The sequence below is a fragment of the Elgaria multicarinata genome, chromosome 3 (assembly GCF_023053635.1).
Source record: "Elgaria multicarinata webbii isolate HBS135686 ecotype San Diego chromosome 3, rElgMul1.1.pri, whole genome shotgun sequence".
Lineage (NCBI taxonomy): Eukaryota > Metazoa > Chordata > Lepidosauria > Squamata > Anguidae > Elgaria > Elgaria multicarinata.
Window position 1 is genome coordinate 72,874,735 of NC_086173.1, and position 21,941 is coordinate 72,896,675.

At 45.4% G+C, this 21,941-nt stretch overlaps 2 protein-coding genes across 2 annotated transcripts in view; both read right to left on the reverse strand.

The window, feature by feature from the left end:
• Nucleotides 1-9,829, reverse strand: part of AFAP1L1 (actin filament associated protein 1 like 1) — an 85,288-nt gene extending 75,459 nt beyond the window's left edge. The window contains exon 1 of the mRNA XM_063120588.1: nucleotides 9,663-9,829. Coding sequence (XP_062976658.1) covers nucleotides 9,663-9,690 — 28 coding nt within the window. The 5' untranslated portion in view covers nucleotides 9,691-9,829. The remainder of the gene's footprint in view (nucleotides 1-9,662) is intronic.
• Nucleotides 9,830-18,330: 8,501 nt separating this feature from the next.
• Nucleotides 18,331-21,941, reverse strand: part of ABLIM3 (actin binding LIM protein family member 3) — a 180,475-nt gene continuing 176,864 nt past the window's right edge. Inside the window, exons 22-23 of the mRNA XM_063120595.1 lie at nucleotides 21,232-21,312; nucleotides 18,331-18,521 (exon numbers count right to left, since the gene is read on the reverse strand). Of these exons, the coding sequence (XP_062976665.1) occupies nucleotides 18,408-18,521; nucleotides 21,232-21,312 (195 nt within the window). The 3' untranslated portion in view covers nucleotides 18,331-18,407. The remainder of the gene's footprint in view (nucleotides 18,522-21,231; nucleotides 21,313-21,941) is intronic.

A 21,941-nucleotide genomic window follows, 5' to 3' on the forward strand; every position in this document is an offset into this window, starting at 1 on the left:
AGCCACTGAAAGTTTAACCAATGGGTTCTTTCTTTGTCAACAGGAACAATAATCAGAAAGCAATGTTTCAGAAAGCATGTTCTCTCCCACCTATGCATACCCCAAATTTGAATCTTTGGTATCTGGACATTCCCAGATTTCACTTGTTCCTATTTCAATAATAAAACAAAAATGCCCTCACATAGAAACCCAGTGTAGCCCAGAATAACTACAAGTTACACTCTGTATACCTTGCACGCCACCGTAGATTCTACTCCACAGTTCAGGCATTATTGGGAGAATGCAAAAGGGGAGGGGAGGAATCCTGAGAGTCAAAAGGGCTTGATCTGTGCAATCTGCACAGGGGCAGGTGTGAAAATACAGAATTTTGCCAAGTGCAGACATAGTATTAGAGGGGAAATGCTGAATAGCAACACTTTTGTAATTCCTTAAGGAAATGTCAAATCACCATTAAAAAGGAAAAAGAAGGTCTCAAGAGGGACACAAAATCAAGGGTCTATGAGGTAATGCTGCACAAGGAATAGCCCACCCAAGAAGTTGCAAGCAAACACTGTGATGGATCTGGCACCCATTTAACGCTCACCTTCTTCCATAATACCCAGAATAGCACCTTGATACAAACCTCCGAAACCACACAAGGTAAAGGAGATATGGAGGAAACGGCCTGAGTTCGTTCCCTCTGCTTCTTTGTAACATGTTAAAAAGAGCTGCCACTGCACAGATTCTCTGTACATCTCAATGGGTCAGTTTCCGGGGGGGGGGGGGGAATTGCAGCAATGTGGGGGAAGAGATCTTTGCTGCTCACAGTAACAGCTGGGGGGCGATTCTATCCCTTCCCCTCCCTTTTTAACAACACACGCCCTTAAATTTGGCTGCATGTTAGGAGAGGGTGGAATTCCCAGAGTGGAACTTAGGCAGCTGATCAAGAATGATTCAGGATTCCTCCCACCCAATCCAGTGTCACCCTTTTTCTGTGGCAAAGCAGATCCACGTGCAGCACACTGGTCTAAAATCATCAGGACCCAAGAGAGCACAAATGAGCATTTAAAGTTTTCCCTATGTTACATCACTCAACTCTTGGGTCAAAAACCCACACACAGCTTTGGAACAGAAGAGGAAAAGCTATATGCAGTATTTTTAAAAAATAAAATAAAACAAAACAAAACAATATGCATGAACTGAAATGCTCAGGACCTGAAAGAAAGCAAATATTATCCAGCAGATAGTAGTAACCTTTGCTTGAAGTCAATAGAGGTTCTACCTGCACACATTGAAATCAGGGGGTATGTTGTTAACATGTACCATATTTTGTACTGTGGGACTAATCACAACTTTGGGTATGATTTCGATTGAAGGGAGGAAGAATTATCTCCTCTCCCCCACATACTGCTGGAGACACCCCTCCCACTCTGCAACTTTTAGGTATAAATGAAAACATAAAGTCAGCTAATCAGGGAGCTCCCACGACCCTTAGGCATCTCTCACACAAAGGCTGGGTCCTGATTTCACAACGAGGGATTTTTAATGCTTGTTAATATTTTTTTTTTAAAAAAAATGTTAAATGCTTTATTGCTTTTAATGTTTTTTTAGTGTTGCAAGGTTTTATTGTTTTAAACTGTTGTAGATCACCTTGATGACTTTTTTTTAACAGATAAGACATTATATCAATGTTGAAAATGAGCTGAGCCTTGGAATCAACTCACATGCCTCTGTAGGGGATCTGGGAACAGTGCTGGCTACAGGTTTCTCCCATTCAACTGGTTCTGGTTTAGAAATTAAAACATTTCACATTCTTTTCTATTGTGTTGGAATATGGTAGTAGCCCCCCCCCCCCCCGCTCCCCGAGCACAGAATGGACAGAAGTCCAAACGCCCCACTGCCATGGTACTACAAAAGATTCTGAATGACCTGCAGCCTGGTTAGCCTGACATTTCAGCTCACATAGGAAGCTGCCTTATACTGTCAGACCCTTGGTCCATCTAGCCCAGTCCAGTCAACATTAACCAGCAGAAGCTCTCTAGGTTTTCAGGTGGTTTTTTTAAAAAAATCTGCATTACCTGAAGATGCCACAGATTGTACCTGGGACTTTCTGCATGCAAAGCATGTGTTCTATCACTGAAATAGGAGCAGAAAAACAGGAGCAGGTAGTCATCTCCAGTCTGCCACAATCTATATCTGTGAAAGCAGTGATACCTGGCTAGCACAAACAGGATTATAATGGATGGATCAATATTACTAATTGCACATTATGTAATGCACTATGGATCCCTCCCTTCCCCTTTCGGTAAGCATGCCCTCCCTCATCTGCGACTTCATGCTGCACTTTGGAGGCACTCCAGACCTCTGAAGTGCAATTTGCAGGCATAGGTAAAAAACATAGGAGAAGTCCAGCTGAATCAGATCCAAGGTCTATCTTGTCCAGTGTTCTTCCTCTCTCAGGGGCCAGCCACGGAAGAAGCCAATAAGCGGGACATGATGACAATACCACCCCCTCCTGTTGCAGCTCCCCAATGGGCTCCACCTTTCTCCTGATTTGGAGGCATTTCAAAGGGCCTCTGCATTGCACCGTGAAGTCAGAGCCCCCACCCATCCTCTCCTCTGCATCCTCTATGCATACCAGAAGACTCGAGAATGAGACAAGGTCAGTGGTGACCACAAATGAGGGCTGGATACAAATATCCAAAGCAACACATGATTAGCCCTGTCAAAAAGTAACAGGAGGCCTTTTTGGGGGTGCCAGAACTATACATTGCTCAAGGACAGGTACAATTGATTTAGGAACAACAGGACATAAATTCAGGCATATAGGATCAATAGAAAATAAAATAGTGTTCTAAGAAAATATGACATCATCAAGGTGTCCTGTTGAAAGACTGGTAGTCTGGAGGAGCAAGATGCCTGAAAAATGCCAGAGTATACTCTACTTAGAGCAGGACTTTCAAATGCAAAGTCAGTCTGTTTAAAATTAGTCTTCATTCATTCAGCCACAGGGATGCTGTCTTGCTTCCATGGAAATGGGGATACAACCAAGCACAGGTGAGCATAAGCACAGGTGAGCACACAGGTAATAAAAGTTACCACCTTTTATTGGGAGGAATCTTGGAAATGAGGGCAATGAAGACCCAAAATAATAATAATCCATGCAACTTTGAACAACAAAGTCACCTTTTCTTCAACGTTGAATTTTTGACAATAGCTGATGTGTTTAGGTAGAGAAAGAAATCCTTCTTCCTGTCCTGGAAATATTTGCATTGCTTTCAGATTATAGGGTGGAAGAGCAGCCGGCTCTAAAAGGATCGATACAGTGGACATTAAGTGGTTTGAATCACCATCCCAGACTAGTTGTCTGGGCTCTTTGACCCTAGCGCCTAAGACAAGCTAGCTAAGCAGGCAATATGGAAACTGTGAGTCAAGATGACTACATTTAGACTAATGTCAAAGTCAATCATATTTCTAGATCTGCAAGTACCATTAATTGGGAATTTAAGGGTGCAACCCTATGCATGTTTAGACAGAAAACGTCCTCCAATGCACGATACTCCCCAGTCAGCCAGAAAGAAGGACTTTTTTCTGTCTAAACATGCATAGGATTGCACCCTATGTTTATAGGCAAGGAACATGACACAATGTAGGGAAGCAGCTTGTTTTTCTTTCTACTTACTCAGAAGAAAAACTCTCCTGGAGTTAGAAGTATAATTGAACCTTCTCTATTTGTTAAATGATATTCTCTCTCTCTCTCTCTCTCTCTCTCTCTCTCTCTCTCTCTCTCTCTCTCTCAAAAAGAGTTACAGACATTGGAAGTACAGCAGAAGTTTACATTAGTCCAGGTGCCAACAGCAATTTATTATAAACAGGGTGAGTTTTTTTTTCTTTTTCTTTAAAGTGTGCTAGCAGATTCACACAGCAATTCCAAATACAGGCATTTCTGCCATGTTTAAGTAAGACTTGTCAGGTCTAGGAACAGCAGTCCTTAAGCATGATGGAATTTCAAGGTGTTCTCCAATGGGTGTACCATTCCAACTGCCAGCCCTGGACTTCCTAAGTGTGCTTCCATGGCGATGCTTTTATGGTGCCGTCATCCTGGTCCAGAGGTTGTTGTCACAGTCTTCCCATCTTTTCCCTTACCATAGAAAATGCATCGAGGAGAAAAAGTCAGAATAACTGCACAGTGCCTTCTCACTGAAAGGGGTAGGAGCACTCTGTCCAGAAGCAGCGTTATCTATTCTGCCCTTTCTTACTTTTTTCTGTCAAACTTGCTTTCCAAATTTTGGATTTGAATGTACAACAACAGGTTTGGGGAGGTGGAGGGAAGGAAAAGAAGGTAAGAAAGGTGAAGAATTTATTCCAATGCTGCTGCCGTGGTTGTACCAAGTCTCTGTTCATGCTGCTGGTTCCCAGAACGGTTCACCCTCCTTGCCAATTTAAGATATCACAGAACAGCCTTCCTTAAAACCTCCAGATAGTTTGGACTACATCTCCCAGCATTCCCAACCATTGCCCATGCTTGCTGGAGCCAATGGGAATTGAAGTACAAAACATCTGAAGGGAATCAGGTTAGAGAAGGCTGCCAGAATTCCCAAGATAAGACGTCAAATCATTCACCTCACCAGGCAACTTCAATGATGTTTCCTCCTCTCCAGCATGAAGGACACATTCAGGGAGCAATCCTATGGCCCCTAGGCATTGTCTGAGGGACCCTAGGATTGTCTGGAATCTCTCTTCCGAGGTCAGCTCTAACCTTGTAATGGGGAATCAAGAGATTCCCCCTCGCAGCCATCATGGAAAGAACTGTGCAAGCTGACCTCCAAGGTCAGATAATCAACCTCATAGAGGGGGGAAAGGGGGGTTCTGGTGGGTAGGGAGGGGAGGAGACTGGAAAGGCCAAGATACAAGCTATCCTGAGCCTCTTTCAGCCCCTTTCCCTCCCCTTCTGAAGCACTGTTGCTAGATGCACAAAAAGCCCATATAGCCAAACAAAAACAAAAACAAAAACACTGATAGGAGGACAGAGAGGCGATGATCACCTCCATTGCTCCTTCGATCCTGCCAGCTTTGGCATAGGATTGCGCCCTCAGTCCCATTTTACAAATGAATCCACTAAATAAAGACCACTCTTATGGTCTTCAGAGTTTGTGATGTATATATAATATATAAACATTTATTAAAATTAGAATTGTCTCTACGGGAAGACTCTGATTTCTTCATGCTGGAGAGGAAATTGCTTCACCAGGGCACTTCAGTGTAATGTGCCTGCTAGCTTCAACAGCATGCACTTTATAAACGATATATGCAATTTCTATGTGAATAGCTTGTAAACAAAGCTTACACATGTTCACCTGCAGACTTAGTGCATGGTAGTTCAGAAGTGCTTTTCAGTCCTCAAGAAGTTTCCCCACTGGGGAAGAAGGTGGTCAGAATTCCCAAGCCACACATTTCTAGGAGCAGTCCCTTATTAACGCTCATTAACAGTCAGACAGAAATACTTCTTATTTCAGGAGGAACGCAAGAATGAAGCAGGACCGTTCCTTTTGCCAAGCATCACATTAAAGGGCAGGGAATCAGGGCCCCTCTAGATGTCATGGATGATGGAAGCTGAAGTCCTACAACATCTGGTTTCCCAGCCTTCCTTCAAGAGCTCTCTGGCTAACAGGATGCAGACCCTGAGTAAGAGTATGGGCCAGTCTCTGAATGCGTAATTGCTTACAAGTGGGGAGGTGGTGCAGGGGAAGGGAGATCAATTCATTTTCATTGAGGAAGCATCACCCACCCTTTTCACATGGTGGAAAAAGAAGAACTCTTGACCTTTGCAGGTCTGTAACGGAGCGATGAGATCCCACGACCCACTGTTTGAACGGGACGGGTCCAAAGATCAGACCACCACCACCCTTTTTGTAGGGCAGAACAGGAAAGGGGGAGTGTGTTTTTCCTTCCTATTTCTCCATGAATTCTGTGCCAATGCCCTGCAGACACCAGTGCGAGATTGTATTATTGGCATTCCCTTCCCTGCCTAATAAAGAGACACCTCTCTAGCTGGGGGGTGGGGCAGTTTGCAGCCCTCAGCAGAAGCCAATGGTGGCCAAGTGCAGAAAGGGGTTTATTTATAGCCACATATCATAGCAAGAAACCTATCGAGACTGCCCCACCAGCTGCCCAGACTGCTGCTGCTGGAATGTGTACACTGTATATAGAGGGGAGATATACATAGCATTTCCAGACATGTACAGTTAGGATTCCACTCGACAGCAGTGTTTCATTTCATCATGGGAGAGGTGAGAAGGAGGGAGACGTGGGTACAGATAGACCCGCAGGCAGCCCTCTCCCAACAAAGCAGGGAGCTAAAGCAAATCACAACACAGCATGGGAAAGTGTGCCACCATGGTCATCAGCACCAAGTCTTTTATGTTTTCAAATAATATTTAAGCAAACGTTACAGTTCATTACAGGAACAATAGACCAGACTTTTCCAAGCTAGTGCCCCCCTTCAGGATGGGGTGAATGTCAACTCCTATTATCCCTAGCCAGCTAGACCTAGGTGGCCAGGGATAATGGGAACTGTAGTCCAAAACATCTGGAGGGCACTAGGAAATGCTTTTGTTGCCAGCAATGGGACACAAATGTCCTGTTCTAAGCAAAACCAATGTGAATGCTATTGGAGTAGACCCACTGGAATGAATGGTATTGTTAAACTAACATTGGATTGAACCACATGGTCACAACATCTTAGCACTTGCAAAACAATTTAAAGGGCCTCCAGCCTACGAGTAAGTTTTGCTGTGAGTAAGTAAGACAAGCTGCCACCTGAAATGGCACCTTCGTCTCCCATCCAGCTTCTTTTCCTGCCTTGTTCCTCCACTTAGCTTAGAGCAGTGGTTCCCAAAGTGGGAGGTACACTTGGGGGCGGTGGGATTGCATAGGGAGGTGTTAAGAGGCAAGGGGGTGGCAGGGGGGCGCTAAGAGGCAAAGGGACGCTCGAGGTGGTCTTTTCCGAGAAGCGCCTCTCCAGAAGTACTTAAAACCCAGGGACATTTTTATGGGAGAAAGTAATTTGGTCCCAAGCCATACTGTATAGGGGAAGAATCCACACATGTATTAATACCGTTTAAGAAGAGTCCTTTTAACAGTGAATTGAAATGTTTCAAAAGCACCAAAACGCTAATGAAGAGACATGCCCTGCTTGGTGTGCCCTGACACGCTGGCTGCAAAACAGAGGTGTTCACTCTCTTTTCTCTCCCTCGGCAAACCTGCAGCGGGGGCTTCCCATTCAAACGTCTTTTTCATTCTCAGCTCAGCTCCTCCGCCCAGCTGGTGCCACCACTGCTCAGCCCGGGCGCCCAGACCAGCAGGATCCAGAGGAGCACGGCCTCTTTAAATGGGATGCACCCACCCCAGGCTTGCCGAGGGTTGCATAGGGTTGCAGCTAATGGTGCCATATACATGGAGAAACATGTGTGTGAAAGCTGATGGCACACAGAGGCATAGTCTTCTAGCAATCCACGGTGAGCTTTCAAGATATCACTGCAAGTCAAGAGCAGGCCTCTCGACTTCAATGCTCAGTGCTCACCTAGTTGTGCCCACCACACAAGTGTGTCTCTCTGCAGAGCGCCAGCAGCCAGAAAGCCATTCTTTACGTAGTCACCACAAAGGCAGCATTGAAAAAGCAGCCCAGAGACAGAGGGGAGAAAAAACAGGCTCTGCTTCTTACGGTTCTTATAAGATCGCAGTGGAGATCATGTGGCCCGCCAGATGCTGTTGGACTACAACTCCCATAATCTCTAATCACTGGCCATCTCGCAGGGGCTAATGGCAGTAGCAATTCAACATCCTCCGGAAGGCCCACCCATTAAAAGAGGCCTAATCACACCATGAACCATCTTAATACGTGCTAGAAGTCACAACTTACTCATGATCTACTCACCATGGGCTAGTAGATACCATGTGGAAAACTCTTCCCTCATTTCTAACAAGGCCACCGTCTCCTACCAATGTCCGCAGGGTGACTATTGATTTATTACATTTTTATCTTGCTCTTCTGCCAAGTAGCTCAGGGTAGCATACAAGGTTCTTCTCCCCACACTCACACATTTTATCCTCACAACGACCCTGTGAGGTAGGTGAGGCAAAAAGAGAGTGACTAGCCAAAGGTCACTGGGTGAGCTTCATGGCTGAGTGGGGACTAGAACCAAAGCTCCTTGGTCTTAGTCCAACACTCCCCAACCCAGTACCCTTCAGATGTGTTTGGGTTGCAATTTCCATCATCCCCAGCCAGGATGGAGCTGTAGTCCACACACACTTGAAGGATACCAAATTAGGGAAGGCTGCTCTAACCACTTTACATACGAAGCTCTCAAAACAAGCCTCCCACTGACTTCTACTGGGTGAGGAATTAATGCCCCCTCCTGTGTCTCCCCCCCCCCCAAATACAGCAGAGATGTCTAAAACGATTTGTCGTTTGGGGTACAAATGTTTTCTGATATTCTCCCTTTAAGCTAGAGGGTTTATAGGTTTTTTCTCTCTCCACCTCAGGTAGAGGAGGCTGCACACTTAGCTGGGAGTAAGACCCATTGAGCTCAGTGGGATTTACTTCCGAGGAGACACGCACAGGATTGGGCCGGACCTCTTCGAACGCGGGTGCAGTTTTGGAAAGAGCAGTTGCCGCTTGTGCTGCACAGTAAACACAACCCTTGATCGGGGTCGCTGCTATCTCTCGGTGTAATAACAGCGAAGCTGGGACGGAGCCCGGGAAGTTCTTCGAAGGCGAGCTGGCAACGGCGCGCGTCCCTCCGCGGGAACGCAGGTTGCACAAAGCCCCATCGAGACACGGCACTTTGCGTGCGCACGTCTCGCGTCTTTTGTGTTGTTTTGCTTAGGGAAGGTCCACCCAACGCATGAAGCGCTCCCTATCGCTTTACGCTCGCCTACGATTACATGGTCACCGATTATTTCATTACTATCATCAATCATCATCATCCCATTTGGCCACCTAATGTTTTACGCTTCCAAAATAGTACCTCTCATAGGAGCATACTTTAACGCGCCCCCCCAGCCCCCGTTATCGATTCTCTCCTCCTCCTCCTCTTCTCCCCACGTTCAAGTACACAATGGCACATCCCCACGCGGAACGTGCCGTGAATGCGAGTCCACGTGGGCGTGGCGCACGCGCCTTCTTCTGATCCGATGGATCGATCGACGCACGCCGCCAGCGCACGAGCCCGCGCGGGTAATGAACGGCCATTCCCCGGTCTGCATAAACGGGGCTCTCGGCTGGATCGCCAGAGATCGAGCTGGGACGAGCAGGTCTTTGCTGCGGTGGGATCCCCTCGGGAGGGCGGACTCCCCAAAGGCCGGAGCTGCTATACAAGGCTAAATAAACAGTCCCGTCCCGTCCCCGCCCCACACACGCATCGAAGTTCCACCCAGCCAAAGAGGGGCGCGGGGGTCCCTCGAGTGTTTCCGGCAGCTTCGCAATTGCAGGAGACGCGTTCCCTCCACCCCAAGCACCACCGCCACTCATTGCCCGGCGATCCGATGGGATGTCGCCCCTCGCCCCAACGCACCTCCCTCCCTCTCTGTCAAGCCCAGATTTTAAATCGATTATTTTTAAGGCTTGGACCAAAGCAGAACAATCGGGTCCCTGCGCAGCGTTCATTTTAGGCGCAGCTTACCGCTGAGTCTGTCCATGGTCTGGAGCATGAACGAACCGACCTTCTCGGCGAGAATCGCTCGGCTCAGGCACCGCTTCGCCCGATGGATGCGCGCCGCTCTTCCCGCACACAAACGTCAACCTTTAAACCGGCTCCCGCAGACCAGTCCCTCCCTGCCGCTTCCTCCGCGTGAGGATACGCAGGGTCTTAGCGCCCTTCTCTCAGGCAAATGCCGCTCCTCTCCCTTCGCCAGGACAGCCTCCGCTGGGGCAGGGGGCTCGGCGTCAGCCGCTTACCCCGCCCTTCCGGATCAGGTGCGGCCATCTGTACACAATGACAGCAGCGGCGGCAGCGGCCGCCTGCTCAACGCTGCGGGTTAGCCCCGCCTGGTGCGCGCGCTCTGATTCCCCCCCCCCCAAGACCTTTGCCACAATAACCTCAGCGCGCGTCAGTGTCTCTCCTATCCAGGTCAGCCCTCAGCATGAACCCGTCTCTTTACCTCTCTCTCCCACCATTGGTACCTGCCCCTCCCTCACCCCCCCATCCTCCCTGCTTGCCCCACTCTCACAGCGACTCTTGCACCCACAAAAGCTTCTTCCATAATAATAATGTGTTAAGATGCAATCCTATGCATGTTTAGACCAAAAGAATGTCCTACACTCCCAAGATGGCTGGGGAAGGCTGGGAGTTTTAGGAGGGGGGGTTGGGGGGGTCTAAACATGCGTAAAATTGCACCTTTCATCTTTAAAGTCCTACAAAGTAGTCCCAGGAATCTTCTTTCTCCTGCCACTTCACACGTTTTTCTACATCAGGGGTAGGACATGTGGCCCTCCAGGTATCGTTAGACTGCAACTCCTATGAACCTTAGTCAGCATAGCCGATGGTGAGGATAGTGGGAGTTGGAGTCCAACGACATCTAGAAAGCCACCTATTCTTGCCCTATGTGGCCAATGGTCAGGAATCCTGGGAGTTGTAGTCCAAAATCTCAGGATGGCACCAAGTTGGGGAAGGCTAAGGTATACCTTTTCCCTTACCTGAAGAGGCTCTGGCTGGTTTGGCATCATCTTCTCAAGTCCCTTCTGTATCCAATGTGCTGCCAGTCCCATTCCTTGCTGAGTTAGATGTACTTAAGCCAAGTGAAATCAGTGGGGTGACAAGGTATGTCCAACTGCATCGTATTAGGGACTGCAGCTCTGCTCAAATTAACCCTCTCTGTTTGGCTGAAGTTGAATGAAATTTGGACATTTTGCACAAGATGGCATACAAACGCACACAATTCTACACACAGAACTTGACCAGACTGTCCTTCGATCTTACTTCGCCACTGGTGATGATGGGACAACATCCTCCACTGCCATTAAGGGCAGCAGAGAAAACCACATGGTACATGCGGACCTGCTCCAGTGTTGCCTGTTCTCCAGCATCGGCTGCCTGAGACAGCCACCTAATGGAAGGGCCAGCCCAGATCAGACGCCTGTGCCTTTCCATTTCCGATTCTCCAGGATCACAGCAGCAAAATTAGTAGGACTAACAGTAAACGAGCTTTGGCTATGGGACGGCATATAAATGCAATAAATAAATAAATAAACCCAGGTGTGTGGAATGGTTGGGAGCTGCTAGTCTTCAAAGCCAAACTAGCATGACCATTATATAGAAAATCATTATTAAGGTATGACAAGGCCTTTTGAAACAGACAATCCATACTCACAGTTTTCCTTTTGTAGGAAGGATTAGTAATAGTGGCTTGTCTAACCTCCCTCCAGCATCTGAAGTGAAAGACTTCAGAAGTTCCTAATCAGAAAGGACACAAAGCCCTATCTTTGGGCAATGATTCATAGACCACTCAGCTTGGTGCGTAGACCCACTGAAGTTGTGTCTCATTCGTGCAGAAAAGCTTTTTTAACTTTGTGGTCAGTCATGCAACTTCTCCCCCCAGGGGAGGCAGTGGTCCTGGCATCCTGCTGGCGCTTGAATCAGAAATGGAGGGCAAAAGTTCACATCTGAGGTTTAGGGTTCTTTTTTTTTTAATGTGAAATGCTAATCTTAGGTGCATCTGACTGGTTTCCCTGGTCAATTTTGCTTTGCCAAAATGTTCATCACCCTAAGCTGCATGCTTTAGCAATAATAGATCGTACAGTTTCCATACATTTTTATGGTTCAGCTCATGATGATTGGATGTTATTTTGTGGGTGCACACATGAAAGCTTTAGGACATCCATACTTGTCCACCTATAGATCATCCTATGTGGGTGGGGGATCCACAGAGCAATTGGTAGGGCATGGTAATAGGGCTAGAGCACCAACAGGAAGTGCCAGATTCATTGATCATGCAGTGGTGGCAATCAAAGGCACCTAATGGCAAAGTTGTGATGGGGAACAGGTTCAGGAATACTCCCCCACACTAGGCTGCAGCTGGCAAGATGTGTTATGCTCAAAGCTGGGCTATAAAGCTTTCTCAAAGTTAGGATTCTGCTAGCCATTGGTTTTGGATTTGTTTTGCTCACCTTTTAAGCAGAATCAAGATTCTTTGAATCAAGTTGCTTGAGGCTGCTTGTACTTATACAACAGGGGTTGTATCCAGTGTTAGGGCTTTTCTACATGAGCCTGTTAATCCACTGCATGTACTTTCAGGTTCATCACAGAATTGGGATCTGAGCACTACATGAGGGAAGTTGCCTTTGCTGCTTTCCCACTACATAACCTCTATGTTGCACTGTACTGTAGTGAAATATTGCAAATGCACAAGAGGAAAACGAGCTTTATTTTGCCATCAGAAATAATATCACATTTTCTTGGTCTAAAAAAAACTTGCAGAAATTGCTGGGGCCCATCTATATGGGGCATTTATTCTAGTTCTACTGTGCCTTCCAGATGATCATGATGCATGCCCCTCTCTGTAGCAAGTTGGGGTTTTTGTTTTGTTTTGTTGAAAACTCATTTTGTGATGGATTTTCCTCTCACAGAGGCTTCAGTGGAGTTTGGTAGTCTGTGTGACCTCAAATGCCTTTGGGTGCAGGCTGCAGGAACAGCGCTGATTCAGGGAAGGGAAAGTTGCCACATGAAAGGGTGGACATGAGGAGAGGAGTGGGTTAAACATGTCTACTTGGATGTAATTCATTTCCTTCAGTTGCACTTTGCCAAATATGAGTGGAGATAGGGGTTGGAAGAATTCCTTTTGCTTGCTCCGGACCAGCAAATATACTCTTAAGTTTAATGAGTTTAAAAGCGGATTGCCCTAAGTGACCATTATTCTGGATGAGAAAGGATGGACACAAGGAGAGGGGTTGGCTCAGCATGTTGACTAAGAAGTAACTCATTCTTTTCCATTCACTTCATTGAGCATGCAAGCAGGGGGTGGGGATGGGGGAGAGGGCTGGGAAGCAAGCCTGTTGTTTTCAATCTCTGCTCTTATGGAAGGGCGAAGGTATGAAGGACTGTAACAATTTGAAATGCTGATTGTCCCCAAATGACCCTTACTCCTCCCAGGAAAGGGTGCACAAGAGGAGAGCTGTTGGCTGAACTCTTCCTCCATTGAACTTCAGTGAGCACAGGAGCGAGGAGAGAGGCGGGGAGTAAGCCTTTGCTCTTTCGCTGCCCAGCACCTAGGCAGTGGATGATGTTCAGTTCTACTTGTAGAACTCCACCCACCCACAAAATGAAAAACTTTCTTCAATGAATGTGAATAAGAAGTTCAGAATGCTAGGTATATATCTGTTAGCACTTTTAGCAAACTAGTGAAACTAATTTTAAAAGATCTAAGGATTGTGGTGAATATGTACAAGCGTACACGTTGCTGTATCACCCACTCCCTGAGATTAAAACTCCAATACCTTAAAATTGGACAGTCAATGTGGTTGATTGTTGCAATGCAAATGGGATGATGTATGGCTTGCATACATACATTCTTTAAAGAAGTGTGTATGTCTTTGCATGACCAGAAGTTACTGCATAATGTTACTTTTAGAGATGAGAGGTGATTATCACCTATCTTGCTACTTTCCATACAGGGAAATGATCGAGGTTGTAAGTTACCATATTTTGTTTTATGTAATTTACTATGGATGAATAAGACCCTGTTTTGTGCTAATTTATGTAGTAGTAAACAGTGAATAAGAATATAGCACCCTGCTTCCTAAGCAACACTATTCCCTTGACAGTGCTTGTTAATCCTTCTCTGTTTTTGTCGGAATGCATGAAACTTGCCTGCCTGCCAATATTGATCCATATAAATCTTTCTGCTCTGAATGGAAGCCAAAGGAACAGCACAGGAGGAAGTTGCAATAGTAGAACCACATCCGTACAGTAGGGCAAATGTTATATGACTCTACCCAGTAGGGGATTTATCAGAAGGAAACACTCATCTATAATTAAGCCCCCACCCCTTTTACTTTTGTAACATATAGCTGACATTCCTGGTTAGCTAGTAATTAGACATTCTACATCCACACATTCTCCAGTATTCCAACTTCCTTCATTACTTGTAAAAGATTACTCAAAGGAAAAATTCTCTTTTTCAAATAAGAAAATACTGAAAAGCGATTTCCCTTCAGACTATATGCGATTAGGAAGATTTTATTTTTATCTCTGTCTCTGTATCTAGCTTTGGTCCACATCTCACCAAAGTAAAAGACAACAGTATTCACTATTTTTGTGGCTCACAAAAAGTGTGACCTCTTTGTGTTTGGTGTGCAATGTACCTGCTATCCATGCATTTCAGAAAGACAATGTTGCCAACCTAGACAGGCAGCCCTATAAATGCTTACTGAAATGTAAGTCCCATTGAGCTGAGTGAGGTTTATTCTCAAGGGAGTGTGTCTAGGACTGCAACCTTAATGACATACATGGTTAAGCTTGTATACTTTTCCTTGGGCATAGGAAGTGTGTTGCATATAGGTTTGTAAATATGTGTGAAAACCCTGTCATGCTTTAGCATCCTCAGACCAGTTCACACACATCACATGATTACTTGTGGAAGTGTTTGAGTTATGCAACAGAAGTTCTCTCTGTGGGGTATTTATCCATGTTGATAGATTGACTTTTGTTTCTGCTGCTGCTAAGTGTTGCCTCTCCTACTAGTTGAACATAGGAGCATATCTATATTACTCCAGTATAAGCCTTAGTGTAGCACCTGGGTGGTGAAGCAGGACTATACAACTGCCCTGTTGGGCTGGGTGATGTAGGAAGTACACGGGTGAAATCAGTATAAATATTTACTACCATACCAAAACAATCACTAGTCCAATATTTTGACCATCAATTCATTACAATATAATGGCATAAAACAGGATTCCCCAACCAGAGGGCCCTACACATGTTTTGGATTACAACTTCCATCAACCCCAGAAAGTATGGCCAATATTAGGAATGATAGATGATGTCTCAAACATCTGGAGGGTGCCAGGTGCCAGGTTGGGGAAGGCTGGTATAAAAGCCTAAAGACCCATTGTTGCTTCTTAAGGGCACAATCCTATGCATGTTTAGACAGAAAGAAGACCTACAACTCCTAAGTATGCCCCAGAAAAATGTCCTACAACTCCTAGCATACCCCAGACAGCATGGTTGGCTGGGGCATGCTGAGAGTTTTGGTCTTTCTCTCTTTCTAAACATGCATAGGATTGTGCTCCAAGAGATTTGCTTTGCTTTTTTTGTTCCCCTCTTTGGGTATCTGCTAAATCAGGGCTGGGCAACTTGTGCCCTTCCAGATGTTTCAGCCTACAACTCGTACTAGCCCTACTCAGTATAGCCAATGGTGAGGAATTGTAGGCAAAAACATCTGAAGGACCACAAGCTCCCCACCCATAAAGGGATACAGAGGGAGCATAGGATCGTTTGGTTTCCAGGCTCTGGCCTCCTTCCCTCCCTCTCTGAAGTGCCACTGCTAGACAGGTGAGATCCCCTGTCTAGTAGAAATGCAGAGCGGCTGGAGCACAGAGGCAAAGATCACCTCTGCTGCCCTCCTGCCTTGCATTGGACAGTCAGCAGTCTCTGAGTTTGGAGGCTGCTGACTATCCACACAGGATCAAAGTAGTAAGTATCAGAGAAGCATGACAAATGGTTTGTGATACCAGTGGGATAATGAAAGACTACTAGCTTTCTTGGCTCACATTGGCAGAATGCAATTTAATTTTCTTACATCATGGGTTTGCTCCCTACTAGGCTACAGTAGGGAGATAAACAACACATCCTCCTGAGATAAAGTTATGTCTCTCTGTTCCATACAGTTGGCTGTGACATTGAAACACGTTACTAGAAATCAGAATGAAAAACAGGAATCCTAGGAGTTGGAGGGGGCCTTGCAGGCCATCTAGTCTATCCCAGTGCTCCGTGCAGGAAATCCAGAGCCAACGGATGGCTGTCCGGGCTTTGCTTGTAGAACTCCATCAAGGGAGAGACTCCACCAAGCTCTTTATCCGATTTTAGAGACAATCAGAAATGGATAAAAGCAGAGATAACACCACACTATCAACGTCTGTTTTGTAAAAGAGGAATCAGTTCATACAGCATCGATGGACATACACATGCTCACCTAGTAGGGAATCCCTAATATTGAGCTTTGTGGCCATGATTGTCCCAATTCTTTCCAAAGACACACACACAAAAAAAGTCAAAACAAAGCATGAGACAACACACAATTCTTTTGTTCAAACAGTGTATTAGATAAGAAAACTTTTTTTTTAAGAAAGCAGAACAAACCTACGATTTCCCACAGAGATAAAGACATTCCATGTACATTTCTTCATTCAGAAGGCTATCATGTTGATTTGATCTGGTATTGGAGGCATTGCTAATGGCTATGAATGGCCAGAGAAATCCAATAAAATCAATACAAAGGATGTTACAGCAGGTGCAAAGGCTTCTCCAAGCTCACCTCTTTCCCACTTTACAATCCACTGCTTTCAATGCCCATTTGAAATGTCAGGGTTTGCTTCCTCAGGTATGTCCAATGCTTCTTCAGAACAGACCCAAGTCTCATCCAAACCTCAATGTTCACACACAGTGCCTCCAATATCACACCTGTCTGGGTGAAGCTTCATCACTTCTTAACAACAAGAGACAAATTTTATTTAAAGGACACAGTCAAAAGAGAGAGAGAGAGAGAGAGAGTTATGTTCATTTCCTTTGGAAATGGGATAGTGGTGCTGGCTATTTCTAGCAAAAAGAAAAAAAATGAAAAGCATTGATCTTGGATTTTTAAGATTAAGGTATCCCATGGCAGTGCTTACTGGTTTAATTGGCTGCTAGCTAGACCTCACACTAATTGGCTGATGGAGGGTGATGCTGGAGGACTGGAAAGGAGGCCCATTTTTAACTGGGCACATACATGGATGGGCCTAGCACAGCCTTCCCCCAATTTGGAGCCCTCCAGATGTGTTGGACTACAACTCCCAGCATTCCTGACCATTGACTATGCTGGCTGAGGCTGATGGGAATTGAAAACCAAATCATCTGGAGGGCATTGAGTTGAGGAAGGTTGGCCTAGGTGACAGCCAGGCTGTGTACATTCCATGAACTTGTGTAAGTGCAGAAGGCATACAGAATTCGGTTCTTAAGTGTGCACAAAATTCAACATCCCAAGGATTCCAGTTTTCATATTTTATGAATGTGAGAGTCCCTGGTACAATCTCTGAAGCCAGAGTAGGGCTTATTAAGTGCTCCAGTTTACTACTTCCAGTAGGTCTCTGAGGGGCAGGTGGGACGAGGAAAGGGCGATGCTGTTAAGCAAGCTAACATAGCCTTGTGTTCATGGATGATAAGGTCTATCAATGGCTATGAGCAATGGTAGCTAATTAGAGCCACCATGTACAGAGGCCGTCTGTCTGATTACTAGATACTGGGGACAAACCACCCATCACCTTCCAGCCCTCTTTGTTAACTTCCAAGGGCTTCTGAATGGCTGCTGGATATGCAAATAAGTTTAATTTACATAATGCACACAAGTCTCATAATTCACTTTTTCTTGGTGCATAATTTTAATTAAAAACATTTTTTTAAAGGCAGCAACATAGTGCATACATAGCCCCAGACATGGCTAAGGCAGAGTAATGGGAATCTTAACAGCAAAGAAATATAAGGTATCTGGCTGACCACTGTTGGAAACAAGAGGGCAGGCAAGATAAATCTTCGGCTTGAACCAGCAGAGTGCTTCTGATGTTCTTAAATCAGCCTTCCCCAACCTGGTATCCCCCAGATCTTTTGGACTCCAACTCCCTGCATTCTTAACCATTGACCATGCAGGCTGGGACTGGCTTGTATTGAAGACCAAAACATCTGGAGAGCCCCAGATTGGGGAAGTCTGTCATGCCACCTTTTGGGCATAAGCAATGAAATATGCTCCTTGTAAAGTCCATTCCCCGATACCACCAGAGTCCTCCCTCTTTGGGGCTGGGTGTGGATCTAAGAGAGACTCATGGGTGAGATACTATAATGCCCAAGTTTGCCCGACATTCATGTAAGAAAAGGTTCAGTATAAAAACAGGATCCCACCTTCTCCCCGCACCCCCACTTGAAAACCTTTCCCCCAAATAACACTTACATTTTTTAAAAAAGGAATTAAACAAACAGAGAGCATAAAAATATCTGGGAGACTTCAATTCACTCTGCAGGCTTTGAAAGAGAGCAGCCATGGGTCCTACTGTACAACAAAAAGAGTTATACAGAGTTTCAATATAGAGATCTTTCTATATATATATATAATTATATATATAATTATATATATATGTATATATTTATAGGTATGTATATATATTTATTTATAATGCACTGCTTTTAAAAGAGTCGCGCCTGCTTCTTCAGCTCATTCCTCTTCCACAAGGCCAGGCGATCAAACTCAGCAATGGTCATGCCAAATACCTGGTAAAATTCCTCTGCAGACAGGTGACGCTGGAGGGAGGAAAAAGAGGAATGATGTTGCGCAGGTGTGGCTAATGTACAGGTGTGACAGGGTGCACATCCATGTGGGAAATGTATGAGTGACTGTGGGGCTGTCTATACACCCTATTTATTTTTTATTTATTTTTATTTATTTAAGGATTTTTATGCCGCCATTCAGCCAAAAAAGGCTCTCATGGCGGCTTACAAAAGTATCTCTTGACAGTGCCTGCCCACAGGCTTACAATCTAAAAGACATGACACAAAAGGAAGGGGATTGGGAGGGAGGAGGAGGAGGTGGCTGCACAGTTGTGCTGCATTGGTTATATGATGCAGCTGCCAACGTGCAGCCACCAGGGGGCTTTACCCCGAAACTGCATGTTTAAAAATTGCAGACTTAAGGTGACTTTTTCCTTTATTCTGAGGTCACCACCATATTTCCTCCATCTGTTGGTGGTGACCTCGATTCGGGTTGATGCTGGGGACCTTCTGGGGGCGGATCAAGGCCCAACAGTAGGTTGCTTGGAGCATGGGAAGGCAAGGTAGAGGGCAAGTGGTGGGCTCAATGAGCCGAATGGCTGCCAGAAAGCCCGCACACCCTCCTGCCATAACCATTCCCACCCCACAAGTGTGATACTGCCATAGTGACCCTGTAAAAACACCCCCACCCCATAACTATCTGAGGCTGCATCCAATTTCTGCCATTGTATCCTCATGCTCTATGATTGAGACTTGAGTTATCTGAGCATAGCAGAAAAGGGTTGCATGAACAATGGTTATCTCTGTGTGTGTCTCTTCGTACACGTATGAAGAGTGAAATTTATGGATGACCATTCACTAAGCCAAAGACTTATGATATATCCCTGTGTAAGCCACCTTCAGTTCCAGGATAGAGGAAAGCTGGGATATCAAGGTAATAAAAGTAAAACATGAAAAATATATGGCACATTATGGTATCTGTTTCAATTTGCAAGGTTACAATTTGCATAATGATAATGTTCTGCATTTAGTGATATTTGCAATTATAAATCTCCCTTCTTTTGATCTCCATTGGGAGGAGGGGAAGGAATCCCTGAGGATCACCAGCTATTACAACAGAAAAGGTGTGGCAAAGTGGAGAAAAATTATGGTCACCATAGAGCAGGGGTATAACCTTTTCAGTCTCAAGGGAAACACTGGGTGTTTGCTGCAGCGGCAGAGGCCACACATATGCATGCACATACACATATGGAGATACACCTCTCGCATACCCACCCTTTTCACACTCAGCCACCCCCATCAGCAACAGATCTTGATCTTGCAACAACAGCATCAACACACTTTGGCTATTGGGTGGTATAGAAATGCAATCAATTAATCAATACACCCCAACACAATCACTGAAAACATGGGGGAAAAGGCTCTAGAACAGGCTCTATGGAACCTTATTCCTAGGGCATGTCAGGAAGTACACAGGAAACTTTGACCAGTGCTCCCTGGGATGCTCTAGGAATGAGGTTCTGCTCTAAGGCAGGCAATATACAGCCTGTTCATAGAGTGTTTTCCTTCCCACACCCATATTTTCAGCAGTAATAGAAGCTGGGGTCCAGGGACCACTAGACAGGACTGGGTGAGAGGTTTCCTGTGGCCCACGGGCCACACATTTTGCTCCCCTGCCATAGAGGGTGCATGCCTGTGTGACCATATATTCACCATGATAAATTGCTTGATAAATTGTCATCTATAGACATCCTTAGAGTGTCTATCATTTACAACGAAAGCAGCCCAAGAGACGCGCATCTAACCATCAAAATGTCCAAAGGAGGCGATTCTAATATATGCTCTTAAAGTAGCTTATTCCTTTGATGAAATACCCTTATACCCTTAGGCAGTCTTTCTAATTAAAATTTACCTCCCTGTAATTTAAAACCACTGCAGTGTAATTTATATGGAAGCATGTTTGACTGTGGGAGCATATATATGTGCAGAATGAACGACAATCCACTCCTTCCTTCACTCGTTGGCTGGGTCAATCCCTCTCACCACAGTAGTGAGCTTGCATAAAACTTGGCTGAGCTGCAGCAAGGTGGCTACGAGAACACGCTGTGAATCTGGAAGTCCCTTGTTCATAGGTTGCCTCTGCCATGAGTGCAATAACTAGGTGACCATAGGGGAAGAAGCCACTATCTCTCAGGGGGCTTCCAGACACGTGTTTTTTTATTATTATTGTGCAATCACCCTGCCTCATTCATGGAATTTTACAGGGATCCAGATGACAACCTCTTCCATTTGCAACCCTCCAGAGTTTCCCCACCATTTCTTCTGTCCTTTTTCTTGCCACAAAAAAACGGTTAAGATGGGATAGCTGCACAATGGCTTCTCATCAGTGGCACTAGGAGCCCTCCATCTGGAAGCATTTTCAGTCTCATGTTCTGTAATGTGGGGATATTAATTCTAGCCTACCATACTTTGCTACTGTTAGGATTATTGAGAAATGTTTTGAATGTGAAATGTTTTGAATGCTAAAACTGCTACATAGATGCATTCAGGTCCCGAAGCACACAAGTCTCCACACAACGGCCCTTAACGGGTAGGAGATGTTTAACTTTTTTATTGGGCTACACCAAGAATCAATGGGCACAATTGTGCTTAAAATGTGTTTTTGTATGGAAAGGGTCTGATGGCCCCAAGGAACAGACCGATCAGATCATACCTGACAGGAATGCTGGGGGACTTGACTTACCTCTAGCCGAGTTCTGTCTGCATCTTTGGGCAAGCGGTTTCTCCCCCTTGTTGTCACCAGAAGCAGCTCATAAGGGTATATCTGCCAAAGGATACAAAACCAGTTTTAGCTATTTCATGGCATTTATTTCAGAGTAAGGTGATATCTATAAAGCAAACCGTTTCTCTATACAACTCCTAAATAGGGCTGTAGCTCACTGATAAAAACATGCTTGGCATGCCAGAGGTCCCAGGTTCAATCCCTGGTACCTCCAGGTAGGGCTGTAAAAAGACCCCTGTGTTAGTCTTTACAGTGGTAGTCAGTGGCACTCATTGTAAAGACTGAGCAAAATGGACCAGTGGTCGGACTCAGCTTCCTATGGTCCGCCCACTATCGAAGAGTGAACCTGACTTCACCTACACAGTCACCACCCCTTGGAGCAAAGTAACACATTGCAATATATAAACACTCTCACTCCAGATGGATGCTGGCTTGGAAGAATCTTGTTCACACAGCTCTGTGATTATAGCAATCTCTAGTCAGAAATTTCCTGAAAGACCAAGGGTGCAATAATTGTTGGTAGAGAGAGCAGGGGAATACAGGGTGAATTTTGATCTTGGAACCCAAGTGGGACAATTTTTCCACATCTACAGGAAATGATTTTTTTTTTCATTTCTATTTGCCAAAGAGTGGGAGGCAGACATCCCAGGCATGAGTCAGGAAAGCTCCCA